Source organism: Neovison vison, chromosome 11 (assembly GCF_020171115.1).
Source record: "Neovison vison isolate M4711 chromosome 11, ASM_NN_V1, whole genome shotgun sequence".
In the NCBI taxonomy this organism is placed as follows: Eukaryota; Metazoa; Chordata; class Mammalia; order Carnivora; family Mustelidae; genus Neogale; species Neogale vison.
The window spans coordinates 152,255,474-152,273,640 of record NC_058101.1 but is presented as its reverse complement, the minus strand read 5'-3'; the positions used below and the strand labels follow the sequence as shown (position 1 = coordinate 152,273,640).

The window sequence follows — 18,167 nt, the reverse complement described above, 5'->3', positions numbered from 1 at the left end:
AGTCTTTCTTAAATATTTTTAGGTCTTTCTGTTAACTGATTCATTTGAATAAAAACTACTGCTTTTGTCCTTAACAGGGCCGATGGGAGAGTCAACAGGATGTATCCCAAACTGCAGTCTCCAGAGGAATAGCTCCAGTTGCCCCATCCCTTCCTAACTGTCCCCCAAATAACCATGCTCCTGACCCAGGTAAGTTATATTTTCATTTGTCAGTCACTGTCAGGAAGTTTGAGCATCTTTCAGAAATAGTTCAAATCAGGATTTCCTACCACATAACTACTGACCTCCTAGTTAATGTCATCTGATATTTCCCTTTTTTGCCTTATCCCGTTGAGCTACATTGATTTGAATGTTGAGTTTATATTGCATCCTTCTGATAAATACCACTTGAACATGATGATATTTTATATACACTTGATTCTATTTGCTAATATTTCATAAAGGATTTTTTTTAAAGATTTTATCTATTTATTTGACAGAGATCACAAGTAGGCAGAGAGGCAGGCAGAGAGGGGAGGTGGGAAGCAGGCCCCTCGATGAGCAGAGAGCCTTATGGGGGGCTCCATCCCCTTATGGGGGTCATCCCATCCTGAGATTATGACCTGAGCTGAAGGCAGAGGCTTAACCCACTGAGCCACTCGTAAAGGTGGTACCAGGTGGGTACCAGGTGCCCCTCATAAAGGATTTTTGTGTATGTGTTCTATGGTGAATATCTGCTTTTCTGTTATCATCATTTTTGTTAGGTTTTGGTATCATGATTATGTTGGCCTCATGAAATGACTTGGGAAATATTTCCTTATCATCTTTTTTTCTGGAAGATTTTATATACTTAGTATTGCTTCTTCCTTAAATGTTTGACACGACTCACCAGTGACACTGTCTGGGCCTAGAATTTTGTCTTTGGGAAACTTTTAAATTATGACTAATTTCTTTAATACAGGGTTATTTAACTTCTTGTGTTTCCCTATGAGTCAGTTTTCATAAATTATGCTTTCAGGGAATTTTCTGTTTCATTTAAATTTTAATGTTTGTTTCAGTAAATGTTATAATGTTTCATATCACCCTTTTAATGTTTGTAGGATCTGTTGTGGTGTTCCTTTTTATTTTTTTATTTTATTTATTTGTTTTTAACAATTTTCTTTTTTTTAAAAGATTTTATTTATTTTTATAAGAGAGAGAGAGAAAACACAAGCTGGAGAGAGAGGCAGGGGGAGAGGGAGCCGTAGACTCCCTGTGGAGCAGGGAGCCCGATGCAGGGCTCCATCCCAGGACAGTAAGCAGATGCTTACTGACTGAGCCACCCAGGTGCCCTTCTTTTTATTTTTGACAATTTTTCTTTCTGTTTTTCTTGACTACTTTTTTTTTTTTAGATTTTATTTATTTGACAAAGATTACAAGTAGACAGAGAGGCAGGCAGAGAGAGAGGAAGGGAAGCAGGCTCTCTGCTGAGCAGAGCCCAATGCAGGGCTCAATCCCAGGACCCTGGGATCATGACCTGAGCCAAATGAAGGCAGAGGCTGTAACCCACTGAGCCACCCAGGTGCCCCTTCTTGACTACTTTTGAGACTAGTTTTAGTTTTCTCAGTCTTCTCTCAGAACCAAATCTGGTTTCTTACTTTCTTTATTGTTTATTTTCTGTTTCACTGATTTCTATTTCTTTCTGCATTTCACAAATTTTGAAATGTGGTGCTGTCATTTTCATTCTATTCAAAATATTTTCTAATTTCCCTTTGATTTATTCTTTGACCCATAGGTTATTGGAGTAGCATGTTAATTCATTTTCATATGTCTGGGGGGAACTTCTTTCTATTAATTGATTACTTATTTAATTTCATCACAATCTGAAAGACTCTTTAATATTTTAGTCTTTTGGGATGTTTTTGAGACTGTGTGCTATCTTGGTAAACCTTCTGTGTGTGCTTGAAAAGAAACTATTCTGTTTGGGGGCATAGTGTTCCGTATATATCAATTAGGTCAAGATGGTTGATAACCTTGTTCACATCTGTTCTTTAAATATTCTGTTCTACTGATTTTTTTTTCTATTTATTCTATCAGTCACTGAGACAGAGGACATTAAATCTCCAAATCTGATCATGAAAATTACCTATTTTTCCCTTGATAATCTTTTAGGTATATACATATTTAGGATTGTTTCTATCGTTATGACTGTCCCTTTGTATCTTTGGAATTCTCTTACCTTGAAATCTGTCTTACCTGATATTAATATAGCCACATCAACTGTCCTTTGCTTATTGTGTGAATGATATATCTTTTTCTTAGTCTTTTAAATTTTGGCCTGTATTTGTTCTTTAAATTAAAAATGATTGTCTTGTAGCCAACATATGGTTAGGTCTAACTTTTTTCTTTTTATCTAGCCTGAACAAATTCTGCCTTTTAATTGGCATGTTTAGTTCTTTTACATCTAATATTATTATTGTTAGGTTTGCCTCATCACTGCTTGTTTCTCTTTGGCCTTTCTATTTTGTTCCCCCACTATAACTTCTTTTTTGCTCTCTTTTGGGTTAAATGAAAACTATTTTTTAGTATTTAAATTTATTTCCATTTCTGGGTTTTTGGCATTTTTGTATTTCTTTGTTAAAGTCTTTGCTCAAGGACTGTAGTATGGATTCTTAACTTATCATAGTCTACTTAGAATTAATAATTTATCACTTCCCATACTGCACAAATATTAGAACCTTGTAAAGATATAATTCCATTTGCCTGTTCCCAACCCCCCCCCTTATTTTGTTTTCTTATTGTTGTATCTTTTACAGTTATTATGAACCCATTTTACAATGTTACTCTTTTTGCTTTAAAATAGCCACTGTCCCCTGGGGCTAAAAATACATTATATGTTTATAAAAAAATTAAAAAATTTAAAAAATAGCCACTGTCTTTTAAGGAAATTAAAGAGACTATAGATAATCTTTTATATTTTCTTCATATTTATTATTTCTGGCACTAGCTAGTCCTTCCTGAAGTCTCATATTTATCTGATATCATTTCTCTTTAGCCCAAAGAATATTCTGTAGTATTTCTTATTGTGCAGTTGTCTTAGGGAAGAGTGCTCTCCCCTTTTTGGGATTATCTTTATTTCACTTTTTCTGGTAGGATTTTTCCACTAGCAGCACTTAGAAATCTTACATTATCTTTTAGATTTCTTTTCTGCTGAGAATCAGTAATCTTTTGTGTCTCTTTTCCTTACATGTATTATGTGTCTGTTTACACTGTTACTTTGTTTGTTCTCATAGTTTTCTCTCTTTTTGTTGGACTATGATATACTTAGGTTTAGTTTTATTTGCTCTTATCTTGCTTGCATTTCATTGGTGTTCTTGGTTCTTTCTGTAAGTTGAAGATTTCTATAAATTTAGGAAATGTTCAGCTAGTATTTCATTAAATTATTCCCCCTGACCATTTCTCTCTTTCTCCTCTTCTGAGAATCAAATTACACACGTTAGATTGCTTACCATTACCCTACAGATCACAGAAGCTCTGATATTTTTAACTTTTATTTTTTATCTTATTCTTGTTTCTTCTGGTTGCATAATTTCTCCTGCCATTTCCAACCTTCTGTTAAGCACATCCAGAGAATATTTTATTTCAGTTACTATTCTTTTCAGCTCTAGAATTTCCACTTGCTTCTTCTTTTAAAGTTTTAATTTCTCTGTTGATATTCTCTACCTATACATTTGTTGAGATCAGATTCTTCTTTTCTTCCTTGGACCTGTGTATAAAAGCTGCTTTAAAGTCTTTATCTGCTGAATCTAGCTTCTGGGCCATCTCATGGTCTATTTCTCCTGACTGCTTTTTTCTTGACATGGGTCATATTTAATGAGTTTTGCCCATTGTATACCCCAGTCAAGATATACAAGATGTTATGACTCCAGTTTCTCTCCACAATCAGCCAATGTTCTGATTTCTATCCTTTCAGATTAGTTTTGCCTATTCTATAATTTCATACAAATGGAAACATACAATATATACTCTTTCTGTGTTTGGCTTCTTTTATTCATCATTTCTGTTTACATTGCCATACCACAGCATCCTTCAGTAACTTATTTTTTATTCTTGAGAAATACTTCACTTTTATGGTTGGATTTATCATAATTTTTAATTAGTTCTTCTGTCTGGACATTTGGTTTGTTTTCAGTTTTTAGCTACTGTTAGTAAAGTTTGTTATTGCATAAGTCATTTTGTGAACATTTCTCTTGAGTTAATACCTAGGAGTGAAATTACTGGCTCATAGAGGATGACCTTGTTTTAAAGTTATGTAAAAAAATTTTTTTTATTTTTTGAGAGAGAGAGAGCATGCATGTGTGCATGCCAGTTGTGGGGGGAGGGGCAGAGGGAGAGAGAGAGTCTTAAGCAGAGCATGGAGCTCAACATAAGGCTCCATCTCCCAACCCTGAGATTATGACCTGAGCCAAGATCATAAGTCGGAGGCTTAACCGACTAAGCCACCCAGGTTCCCCAAATTTGTTGTTTTAATAAAACATTGTGGGGTGCCTTGGTGGCTCAGTCAGTTTAAGAGTCTGAATCTTGGTTTTGGCTCAGGTCTTGATCTTGTGGTCACGGGATTGAGCCCGCAAAAGGCTCTATGCTTAGCTTGAAGTCTGCTTCAGATTTTCTCTCCCTCTCTATTTTCCTTTCTTTCTTAAATAAATAAATAAATAAAATCTTCAAAAAAAATTCATAATAGGGGCACCTGGGTGGTTCATTCAGTTAAGCATCTGACTCTTGATCTCAGCTTAGGTCTTGATCTCAGGGTTGTGAGTTCATGTCCCATGTTGGGCTACACACTGGGCTACTGAAAAAATAATAATAATAAAATTAAATAATGTGCATTTAATGCTTACTTGGCTTACATATTTACTACTTTGCTTTGCTCATCATTGCTTCTTGCATCTCACTTTGTTCTTCTGAGTTTAATTTCTTTTTTGTGAATTATATCTTTTTTTAAAACATCAGTACATTTAACAATCATCTGTTAGTGACAGGCCCTTTCTTTTATGTTTTTTATTTTGTTCTAAGTTTGAAGAATCCTTTTACTATGGTATTTGTGGTATATTTCAAACATACAAGAGTATAAAGAGTAGGGGCACCTGAGTGGCTCAGTTGGTTAAGCGACTGCCTTCGACTCAGGTCATGGGATCCCAGGATCGAGTTCCGCATCGGACCCCCTGCTTGCAGGGAGTCTGCTTCTCCCTCTGACTTTTCCCCTCTTGGGGTCTCTCTCTCTCATTCTCTCCTTCTCAAATAAATAAATAAAATCTTTAAAAAAAAAAAGGTAGAAAGAATAACAAGATGTGCCCTTAGGTATCCCCTCCCTTCAGAATGATCAGTTCACCACCAGTCTGACTTATCTCTACTGCTGCTTCTCTGCACCCTTTCACGAATAATTTGAAGCAAATCTCAGATATCCTTTTATCTTTAAATATTTGTACATGTATCTCTAAAGCAGTACCCCCAATAACATTTCACTCTTAAGAAAATTTAAAAATAAGTCCCCAATATCTTCGAACATCTAGTCAGTGTTTGTATTTCTCCAGTTGGAACAAAAATACTTTTTAGGGACGCCTGGGTGGCTCAGTTGGTTGGACGACTGCCTTCGGCTCAGGGCGTGATCCTGGAGTCCCGGGATCGAGTCCCACATCAGGCTCCCAGCTCCATGGGGAGTCTGCTTCACTCTCTGACCTTCTCCTCGCTCATGCTCTCTCTCACTGTCTCTCTCTCTCAAATAAATAAATAAAATCTTTAAAAAAAATACTTTTTAGTTATTTTGAATGAAAATCCAAGTGTAAGGATCATATATATTCTGATGAGTATGTGTCTTGAGTTAAAGTTTAATGTATGTGTTCCTCTCCGCTCCCCCCATTCATTGTCTGTGGTGAAGAGACTGTCTTTGTAAGTAGACTTTGTGTGTTCTTACTTTGCTGGTTATATCCCCATGAGGTTTTTTTATTTTTTTTATTTTATTTTTTTTTAATTTTCCAATTTATTTATTTTCAGAAAAACAGTATTCATTATTTTTTCACCACACCCAGTGCTCCATGCAAGCTGTGCCCTCTATAATACCCACCACCTGGTACCCCAACCTCCCACCCCCCCGCCACTTCAAACCCCTCAGATTGTTTTTCAGAGTCCATAGTCTCTCATGGTTCATCTCCCCTTCCAATTTACCCAAAAGCACATACCCTCCCCAATGTCCATAACCCTACCCCCTTCTCCCAACCCCCCTCCCCCCAGCAACCCACAGTTTGTTTCATGAGATTAAGAGTCACTTATGGTTTGTCTCCCTCCCTATCCCATCTTGTTTCATGGATTCTTCTCCTACCCACTTAAGCCCCCATGTTGCCCCCATGAGGTTTTTTTAAACATGGTTCTCTGTCTACCATATTTCCTATGAATTGGTGGTTAACTCTATAATCTTGAACAGATTCAGGCCAGTTTGAAGGAGGTATTGGAGGTAGTTTTGTGTATTTACCAAAGGAGAAACATCATGTCTGATTGTCTCGCTTTGTGATATATGCTGCCTTTGATAGATTATTGGCTAGATCTTTAATTAGGGGTTGTCTTCAGTGTAGAATGTTAATTTCTTGTATATAGAACTTTAGATTTTCCTTTTTTTTCCCTAGCATTTAGATGATTATATTCTTCTGGCTCTTTATTCATCTCAAACTTGTTTTCTGTTTGTTTTCTTTGTTTTGTTTTTCTCTTTCCTGTTTTTGCCTTCTTGTAAGTTAATTGACTTTTTTGAACTCAGTTTTAACATACCTCTTAGCATTTATAGCTATCTCTTTTCAATGATTGCTCTCATGATTATAAAATATCCTTACCTTTTCACAGTTTACTTAGATTTAATACTATAATACTTTATGTAAAATGTACAAACCTTGGAACTATATGGGTCCGTGTACCAACTATATTACCAATGAACTTGAGAGACCTTTCAGGGGTTACTTTAGGGGTAGAGGTACACGAGTAGTTGTGTGTTTCTCTTCAGGCGGTATCACACACAAATTCCTCAGGTTGACTTGCTTGTTCTTTGTCAAGGGTTATGTGGATACAGTATTTTATCATTTATGAGTTAGACTACATTTTCCTAGAAATTTAGTTTTATTCACTAAGAGAAAGGAAATCTTACATCATAGGCATCATCTGCATGTCTGATCCCATCCTTTGGTAATTTAGAGCAGGTTTGTTTAAGGCATCAATCCCTGTCTTGTGAAAACAACTGAAACATAACCCTCTTTCTAAAAGGTCCATTTCATTATCTTTATTCAGTAAGTAGATATGAAAAACTAAAATTGTAGAAGATAATAGTCCCTGACTTCAAAGACTTTAAAGTCTAGATAGAGAGCTATACATGTGTGTTATTAGCTGTGTGATTTTTTTTTAAGATTTTATTTATTTATTTGACAGAGAGAGATCACAAGTAGGCAGAGAGGCAGGTGGAGAGAGAGAGAGAGAGAGGAGGAAGCAGGCTCCCTGCTGAGCAGAGAGCCCGATGTGGGACTTGATCCCAGGACCCTGAGATCATGAGCTGAGCCGAAGGCAGAGGCTTAACCCACTGAGCCACCCAGGCACCCCAAGCTGTGTGATTTTAAAATGAAAAACCCCATCTCACTCTGGGGCAGAAGTTAGTATGTGAACCAGTTAGTGACAAGGACTGGGGTTGGATTACCCTTCAGATACTAACCGAAACACTGGATATTAGAATGTTTTAGAACTGCCCTAATTGCTGTTCTTTAATTGGAAAAAGGAAATAGCATTGTGTTTGAGGACAGCTATAATACTACTATGTTTTTCTAACATTTTTTAAGGATACTTTTTAGGAATTTATATCATTAGATTCACTACAAGTAAAATTTGGCAAATTTATAGGAGAGAAAATGTCTACATTGTTGTTTACATTTGATCTCTTTTCCTATCGATATTGTTGACAGGACTTAGTAGCCTAGCGGCCTCCTACTTGAATCCAGTAAAATCCTTTGTGCCACAGATGCCAAAGCTCTTGAAGTCTCTCTTCCCTGTCCGCGATGAGAAAAGGGGCAAACAGCCTTCTCCCCTTGCAAATCAGGTAAAAGCATCAGGAAAGCAACAGTGAACATTTCTAACTCCTGGCGGAATGATACTCCGTGGTGCACTGACGCTGGGGGGGGGGGAGGGGTAGCAGGGATGGGAGGCCTTAAAACTGGGCTTTTAGGCCTAGTAAAAGCTTGTGATTGTTTCTCCTCTACTCTCTTCTGAGGTAACAGAGCTGTTGAAACTTATTGACAGTCTCAATCCTTTTTGCTTTTAAAAAATGCCGAGTACACTGCTAATGTGATTTATGGTAATATTACTTAGAGCAACAATAGTAAAATTTATGAAGTGCACTTAGTGTTGTTTGTGTATTGCCAAACAGAAAATGTAATTCTATTTTTAATTCTTGATTTCATTTCATATTTCAAACAATTTTATATCATCACTGTCCGTCCCTCTCCACTTCTTTTTCCTCTGCTGTGGTTTACCCGTTCCTTCATTTAAGATATTAAAAGTGATCACTTGTCTTTATTTCCCCCTTTTCTTAAAACTCTCTACCCAGACTTTAGAGAAGTTTTAGAGAAAAATCTTAAAGGGTTTTCCACATAATCAGGAAACTGCTCTTATGCAATGGTGAATGGGAAGCCTGTTGGAAATGTAATTTCCAGTCTTATATTGGTGTGAATTCAGCAGAAAATGATAAATGAGGATTTATTTATACTCCTTAAAAAACACATACAGTGCAAATGCTGTTGTTGAAATAGGTCTTTTGACATCAGCTTATCCACATTCATGTAAAGCATTCATAATTGCAGAAATGTGGTTGAGTCCTTGTCCGAGACCTTAATTATTTAAAGGAATTATCTGAGTTTGTGAATGCATATTCAGGGGTAGAGGTATTAGTTTTGTAAGGCTGCTTTACAGATAACATGATTTTTTAAATCTAGCATTATCTAAAGAATGTACTTAAGCAGACTTGAACACATAACAGTATGAAACAAACAAACATGGCGATTTTGGATGTTTGAACTAAATTTAACTAAGCACATAAGGAGTGCTTGACAGTTACCAAAGAATCTATGACCACAAGACCTACAAGAAATAGCAAGTCTAATACTTGGTTGGGGTTTAGGCAAAATGGTTTTTCCAAGGATTTGCTGTTGCGTATATTACTCTGTCTTAAATTTCCATGTCATTGTTTTGTAATGTATGATGCATGGGGACTCCATGGTAGATTTTTAAGAAGGTAACTTTAAAAACAACAATATCAGCCTGACCTCATAACCCAGACCCCATCTGGGGTACCTTTATAACCTGTATTTATAAGTACCCAAGGGGACTCGAGCAAAATGTAAAGTTGGATAACCACCCTTTTTCAGTTGCTGTTTGGTGAAGACAGTGTTCTAGAAGTTAAAGGAAATTGGCGTGGCATCAGAAGTTATTGAATCAGACTTCTGTGGTTACAGTTAGTTTTTAAAAACTACTTTTGAGTTTTTGATATGGCAGGTCAGATCACCTGCTACAATAAATTGTTTATACTGTTTTGCCAGTAAATGATTGGTTCTTCTGGATATAGAGGAGGAACAATCACGTGTTAGAAAGAAATATAGTGATGGCAGATAACTGCATTTTGTAATATTCAGTTTAGGAAGGGCAATCTTGAGATAGTTTGAAGATCTCTTGTGCAATATTTTGTCCATTTGGTTTACTTTTTTCGAGCATATATGACCAAAGATACTGGAAAAAGTGGCCCTAGATATTTTATATTTTATAAATAAATAAAAATATAAATACAAAACTGATTTTAATGAAGACACCCAGTGGTGGAACTAATTTGTCCATTTGGTTTGTGAAACCCCCACTCCACTGAAGGGTCACTCCAGTGAAGGTCACCAGGGACCTGCATCTTGCCTTCACCATTCCAGTGTCCTCTGACTTGACATCGTACTTGAATCACTTTCATCTCTAGGCGACATTTGCCTGGTCTCCTCCTGCTGACCGCTCAAATCCTTCTCACTTGCCTTTTCTGGGACTATTTATTCCATCAGGCTGCTGACATTCGGGTGCTCCAGAGCTCCATCCCGGGCCCTCTCTCATGGGTCATCCCATTTGGTTCCATGGCTTCCACTATTTCTGCATTGATAGTGTTCATATTTCTATCTCCAGTCCAAACTCTGCCCCTGAGCTCTGGCCTCATGCAGCTAAATCCCCATTAAGCTTTTCCACTTGTGAATCAATTAGGCGTTTACTTACCTGTGCAGAACATTCCTGTTGGTTTCAGCTCATCAGTCTTTTTACCCCCAGCACACAAAATGCTTAAAAATATATGCCTGTTGGGCACCTGGGTGGCCCAGTCAGTTAGGCCTCTGCCTTTGGCTCAGATCATGAACTCAGAGTCCTTGGATCCAGTCCCTTATCAGGCTCCCTGCTCAGCAGGGATTCTGCTTCTCCCTCTCCCTTTGCCCCTCCCCATGCCCATCTTAGTTTGTAGCGCAGCTATCTGCCCAGTTGCTCATACCTCATGGAGTCCACCGGTAAGATTCAAAGGTACCACTTCCAATCCAGTGACTCCCAGTTATCTCCATTTCTCCTTAGTCATTCGTCCCACTCTGGTCTATTGCCCAGATGATTACAGCAGCCTACATACAGGTCTGTCTGACACTTTCTGCCTTATAATATCTTTTAATCACGAAGTAGCCAAAGTGCCCTTCCAAAGTCTTACTTCAGTTCATGGCTTGACATCTTCAACTGCTTCTCACTGAATAAAATCTAAATTCCTTACTGTGCCTTATAGTGTTCTATATGATCCGGTCCTCTGACCTTTAATCTTTATGCCTTTATTTCCTCTTTGTTCACAACACTAAGCCATGTTGGCCTTTTCCTTCCTTCCTTCCTTGCTTCCTTCCTTCCTTATTTGAGAGAGAGAGAGTGCATAAGCATATGAGTAGGGGGCAGGGACAGACAGAGGGAGGAGGAGAAGCAGGCTCCCCACTGAGCAGGGAGCCCGATATGGGACTCAATCCCAGCACTCTGGGATTATGACCTGAGCTGAAAGCAGCTGATCAACCGACTGAGCCACCCAGATGCCCCTCTTTCTTTCTTACCTCACGAACACATGAAATTTGTTTTGGTCTGAAGAATGTTTTGTATTTGCCTTTCCTTCTGCTTGGAATACTGTTTTGCAGTGTCTTTGCATGGCCACCAGGTCTCTAGTAGGGTGGTCTGCTATTAGAATGGTTAAGATCGGCCACTCTAAGGAAGTACGTTTGCGTTTAGAGCGGCCTCAACCAGTTAACCTAAAACAATTGCTTCTATATCAGTACATTATTCCCATATTTAATCTTTTCAGTTGGATATTATTGTTACATTTATATATTTATTGATTAGCTCCTCTCTAATATAACCAAGAATATAATCCTTGAAGGCAGGGACATGGTTGATATGAAATATCAATGCTATGAAATGTGTGTTGGTTGATCATCGACATATACTCAGATTATAGTATTAGTTTGTCCGTATCATTGTCATCCAGTGGTATAAAGAACTATGTTCACTCATTTCATTCATTAAATAACCAATACCAGATTAAAAAACTGTGTTATGGAGTAACATCAAAGACAGAACCCAGACAAAATAGAAATCAGTGCAATGCCTAAAAGGAATTTGGATCATTCTACAGTAAGGGAAAGAATAAGTATGATATTAGTAATGCATAAAACTTAGAGATAACAAATAGATAGTAACCTTGCTGAAGACATATAATGTATGGTTGACAGAAAACAAAAATAAGAACCCCAAAATGGTTTGAAAATCAACAGATACAGTACATGATAACCAAATAGACCATGAATGATAGCACATTCTTTTCTTTCTACTCTGCCCCCAACTTAATCTTTTTATCATTTGTAAAGCTGTTTCTCTCCATTTCCCACCAAACTATGATGAATGATATTTAAACTTCTTCCTCTTTTATATTTCTGTCTCAGTTCAGTTTGGAGGCCTAAGGTCCTTCTGTGAAATAGTCACAATAACGAAGAAACCCCCACGGACTCGCTGAACACCGCCCTTGGCGTCACTAGACCACACTTAGATTACTGCACTTGGTTCTGGATATGTTTCTACGGGAAATCCATTGACCCATTGGATTTATTTCAGGGGATAACGTCAGAAATGATTTATGAGGAAGGATTAGAGGAGTTATTTATAGCCAACCAAACAATGACTAAGAGAGCTGACTGTATAAGCATTCAAGGGATGGCAGCACCAAGGCGGGGAGAACCGTGTAAGGGCGGCTGGCTACGGCAGGGGGTGGAAGGCGTGTAGAATGACAGAGATGAAATTAACAAAGAGAATGGTAGCAGCTGTGAATAAGTAGGATGATTTAGAGATAGCAGGGTGCTCTCTTAAAAACAAAACAAAACACTGGTATTTCTGTCACTTCTGTTTTTAAAAAATAAGATTTTGAGAATGTAAAAATAGTCCTGGGATAGGTCCTGTTCCTAGCACTCATTGCTGTGTTTTCACTGTTATATAGAAGAGAGGCAGAAGTTGTGTAATGAGGGAAGGATTATTCTCAAAAAAGTACTTTTAATCAGTGTGTCCTTGACATTTTCAAACAAGAGTGTTCGATACCCTCCCTCATGGAGAGATACAAGCATATAACCATGGTGAGACTCTAACGAAGAGATGAATGTTTATTAACTTGTTCTTTGGAGTCAGCAGGTTTTCAGATCAAGCTGCTGTTATTTTTTGGCATTCTATTTAAATATTTGGAAAGATCTCTGTGGATTTTTCCTTGTAGGGTAGAAGTTAGCAGTTTATTCTTAAGATTTAAAAACAAAAATTCTTATATTTTACAAAATGTTTTGGTTTGAACATATTCATAAAGATTTATGTTTCTCATTTTTATGGAGATTTGTTTTTTGTTTGTAATCAATTTCTGAATTCCAGAAATGCAATGATACTGCACTGAAAGAGGTGACAGCTGACAAAATTGCTGTCTTTGACCTTCTGATGCAAGTTTAGTAACTAATCTGGAAAATAATGAACTGCAATTAATGAAATCTGTACTCATATTCAAGTGTGTTTCTCAGACAGCACATAAAATAATTGAAAGAACTTCCTGCTCTCTAATTAGTTAGATTGAATTAATTTGGCATAATAGCTTTTTTCATGTATCTAGAAGTTTGTGTTCAGATGAAGCTATTTATGTACTTTAAACTTTGGGACTCCAGATGGTGTCTTTGGTTATCTGGAGAATTAAAGAGTTAATACTCAGATTTAATTTCCGCCATCAAAAGCACAGTCATATGTCTGGCCTATCTTTGTTGTACGGCTGTCCCTCTTTAGTGTCCTGCACTTTGCTTGGGATTGTCTTGTCAACCACAGGGATATTTTTCTCCATTTTCAATACTGCTTCCACCGTGGAGGAAGGACAAAGCCTTGAGGGGAGAGAGCAGCACCTTGCACATCTCAAATGCTGATTGAAAAGATGCCTGTGTAGTCGGTGATTCCATCTTTCATGCCAGCAATCCTTCCATATTATAAAATGGAGAAAAAACACACCAACTACTAGTTCTTCCCTTGTGCACAAGATTCTATTGTAGGGCTGCTCAGACTTGGACTCCCTTGATAAAACGAAGCATATAAATGCTTATCCTTGTGTCATCATCACCAAGGATTCGTCACCATAACTAACAAAATAAGAAAAAAGGTTTATGTCTTGTCTTCCAGCCTTCAGTGTTAATGTTTGGGTTCCTTAAAGAGTATGGATATGAGAATTTCCCCCCTGTAATTTAGTAAGGAGCACACGTAATAAATATATTTGGATATGTTATGCTACATTCACTTGTTCCTGAGTTAACAAAGGCAAATTTGCACAGGTTTTCTGGAGTACAGACTTAAAAAAATGTTTTTTTCAATTCAAGGCACATGATTTCCATTCATTTGCTTTAGGATGAATTCTTAGGTACTTTTACTACAGTTAGTTTTCCAAAATCATGTTTTGCCATCTCTCTTTGTCCCTGAAATGTATGGATACTGTGTTGACAGATACTGATTGATAAGGTTCTCTTCACAATAAGGTATGGTCTTGATCTGAAAAATAACAAAAATGAGACTTTCTGAGGCAGTGCAGAAGTTGATTGAAGAGACCTTAGTCTGCTGGTCGTTTTTTTCAAAAATTGTCATTGTATGCTTTTGTATGAGGCTCTGGATGAGATATTGGCCAAACTGTTTTTGTTAAGTGCCATATAGTATTATTTTAGGCTTTGCAGGCCTGTCAAAACTAACCATAGACAATACTTAATAGTAAATAAGTATGGATATGTTTTAAGAAAATTTTAAATTTATAACCCTCAAATTTGAATTTCATAGAATTTTTTCATGTCACAAGGTATTCTTTTAGTATTTTGAAAATGCAAAAACCATTCTTAGCTTACCTGGTATACCAAACAGTCTAGATCTAGGCCCTATTTTATTTTATTTATTTTTAAAGATTTTATCCATCTATATGACAGAAAGAGAGAACACAAGGAGGGGGAGCAGCATACAGAGGGAGAGGGAGAAAGCAGCCTTCCCACTGAACAGGGAGCCTGATGCAGGGCTCAGTCCCAGGACCCTGGGATCATGACCTGAGCCAAAGGCAGATGCTTAACCAACTGAGTCACCAGGCGCCCCAGGCCCTATTTAAAAAAAAAAAAAAAAAAGTTTTTTTAAGAGAGAATGCACAGGTTGGGGGCAAGCGGCAAGAGGGAGAGAGAGACTCCCAAGCAGACCTCATGCTCAGCACGGAGCCTGACATGGGGCTCAATCTCAGGACCCTGAGATCATGACCCGAGCCAAAACCAAAGCTTGGATTGAGTCACTCAGGTACCCCTAAAATTTTTAAGATTAGCAAATATTCTGGCTTTTAAGTAAATATCCTTTGTCTTTCATAGATATTTGAAAAACTAATAACTATTACTTTGAATGAAGTGAAATTATAGCCTTTAAAAAAAAATGTTAAGTTTTTTGGGGGCAGGTGGGTGGCTCAGTCTGTTAAGCATCTCCCTTTGGCTTAGGTCATGATCTAAAGGTCCTGGGATCTAGCCCAGAGTTGGGCTTCCTGCTCCATGGGGAGTCTGCTTTTCTTTCCCTCCACTTTCAAATAAGTAAATAAAATATTAAAAATAAAATAACATAAAAATAAATAAGGTTTTTTTTTAAAAAGATTTTATTAATTTACTTGGGAAAGAGCAAGCAAGGGGGGAGAGGGCATGAGTGTGGTAGAAGGGAGGGTCAGAGGAACAGGAAGAAGCAGACTCCCCACCAAGCAGGGAACCTGATGTAGGGCTCCATCCCAGGACCCCGAGATCGTGACCTGAGCTGAAGGCAGACACTTAACCAACTGAGCCACACAGGCACCCCATAAATTTTTAAGTAGCTGTTAACAATTATCATGTGGAAGTTTAAAAAGTAAACTAGATTCTATAAAAATAAACTGTATCTTTTCTGAGAACTCCAGAAATACTAGTATTTGAAATTTTCTATATATACTACCTCAAATAAGTTGAATTAACATATATATAAATAATATAGTGAAATTAATCTGTTTTGATGGTCTTATTCACTTTTATCCACTGATTAGATAGTTTACTTGTTGATTGGAGAAATAGGCCTTTCAGGTTTTTTTAATAATTAGGTTCTTCATTTGAAAGAAAATGGCCATAGAAAATGGCCAAAGAAAAGCCATATCCTTGAATGGCTTTGGGGCTGATAAACACAAGGAGAATCTTTCAATGTATATTTTATATCAGATATAATTGTTGATTATTTAAGTTGGGCTTTTATAGTAAATCAAGCTAGAAATATCTTGGAAGACACCAATGGCTCCAGTGATGGGGAAGAGCATGCTATTTTACAAATGTGCTGAGTGCTTACTGTGTGCCAGGCATTTTATATGCATTAGCTCAACAGTGGTGCTGAGTTAGATCAGTGCCGTCCAATAGAAATTTGTGAGTCATACGCGATGTTTTAAATTTTCTGGTAGGCACATTTAAAAAAAGTGAAATAGGTCAAATTGATTTTAGTAATACAATTTATTTAATAGAGTCATAATGTCATTTCAATCTGTAATCAATCAAAAAATTACTGAGTTATTTCCTTTTTTTTTCCTGTGAAATTCTTATTTTTTTTAAAGATTTTATTTATTTATTTGACAGACAGAGATCACAGGTAGGCAGAGAGGCAGGCAGAGAGAGAAAGGGGGAAGCAGGCTCCCCACTGAGCAGAGAGCCCGATGTGGGGCTCGATCCCAGGACTCTGAGATCATGACCTGAGCTGAAGGCAGAGGCTTAACCCACTGAGCCCCCTGTGAAATTCTTGAAATCAGGTGTGTAGTTTATATTTCTAGCACATTTCTGTTCGGATGCTAAATTTTTGTCAGAAATCCTTGATCTGCCTTTGGCAGTTGAAAAAAAATAGATCCCTGTGCCCAAGGTGTTCCAAACATACTTAAAGGCACTTTAATTTTTAAATTTACATATTATTCAGTAAAATTAAGTAAAATTAAAAGTTTACTTCCTCAGTCACACTAGCTTCATTTCGAGTGCTAAGTAGCTACATGGGGCTGGTGGCCACCACGTTGGACAGCACAGAGTTAGAGGGTGACTCTAGATACTCTGACATTGAGGAAAATGAAATTCAGGTAGATAAAGCACCTCATCTAAGGTTACAGAGCCTACTGAATGGCATGAGATGAACATTCAAGAAGAAAAGTTGAATGAACAGTTGTGATATTAAGAGATTTCACTGGATCCGATTAAGAATATTACCAGTGGGGGCACCTGGGAGGCTCAGTGTCTTAAAGTCTCTGCCTTCAGCTCAGGTCATGTTTCCAGGGTCCTGGGATCCAGCCCCGCATTGGGCTCTCTGCTCAGCAGGGAGCCTGCCTCCTCCTCTCTCTCTGCCTGCCTCTCTGCCTACTTGTGGTCTCTGTTTGTCAAATAAATAAATAAAATCTTTAAAAAAATATTACCAGTGGTTATATATATAGAATGAATGAATCTAAAGTATTTGAAGGAGGGACGTGTCAAGACATGGAAATACACTGAGTAGGACCTATATGTATTTTATTTCTTGCCCATTCCTTTCTAAAAATAATTATCTGTGGGGGTACCTGGGTGGCTCACTGGGTTGAGCATCTGACTTCAGGTGGGTCACAATCTTGGGGTCTTGGGCCTCAGCCCAGGTTGGGCTTCTTGCTTGGTGGAAAGTCTGCTTCCCATCACACTGTACTCTTCCTCTGCTTCTTCCCCTGCTTGACCTCTTTCTATCTCAAATAAATAAAATATTTTAAGAAAAATTATCTATGGGCAATGAAGAATCATTGACTTTTTGTTTTGTTTTGTTTTTTTGTATTTTAGAAAGCTCTTGTGACTGCAGTTTGGAGGGTAGATTTGAAGAGGATAAAACCAAAAGAATCTATTCAAGTGTATATAAAAGCCTCATGAGGCATTGTAATATTGGGCAGAAAAATTGTCACCTTCCCATGCCTGCATTGACACTTTGATGTCACTGATCAAAAGGGGCATGTGCCAGGTAGGGTAAAAGAGTGTCTGGTAGGGACCAGCTGGTGGCCACCTGTCATCCTCTCTGGATGGCTTTGCTTAGCGAATGCATGTGGACTGGATTACCACCTTCCAGATGTCCAGCCCCTGAGGTGATCAGGTCTACACGAACAAGCGACTGATGGGTCGGGTAGAATGCTGAGTTACTCATTTAAAATAAGACATAGAATTGCCAGGCAGGTGGACAAAAGTGCTGGTGTTGTCACGGCTCACACACTCTTTACCAGATCACCCTGAAAAGCCAGAGTGTAAATCCTGAGACTGCTCCGTGAATGGGGACCACCTGCGGGAACCAGATCCTGCAGGCAGCTGATGTGTCTGTCTTTGGACCAGCGCGGCTGCTTCCTTCAGCTTTCCTCCTGTGACATCACAGTGCCCCTTCTTGCAGCCCAACCACTCTACCTCTGATTAACATAACCTTTAGAAAGTACGTTTATATTAAGTTATTGCTGAGTCTTGATCTTTAGGTAATTGTACATGTCTGTTTTTGTCCATTGTTTATTACTTTTTTTTTTTTTAAGATTTATTTATTTG

The 18,167-nt window shown here is 37.8% G+C and overlaps 1 protein-coding gene across 1 annotated transcript in view; it reads left to right on the top strand.

The window, feature by feature from the left end:
- Window positions 1–18,167, top strand: part of KIF13B (kinesin family member 13B) — a 199,515-nt gene that overhangs the window by 163,145 nt on the left and 18,203 nt on the right. Inside the window, exons 36-37 of the mRNA XM_044225037.1 lie at window positions 78–189; window positions 7,947–8,080. Coding sequence (XP_044080972.1) covers window positions 78–189; window positions 7,947–8,080 — 246 coding nt within the window. The remainder of the gene's footprint in view (window positions 1–77; window positions 190–7,946; window positions 8,081–18,167) is intronic.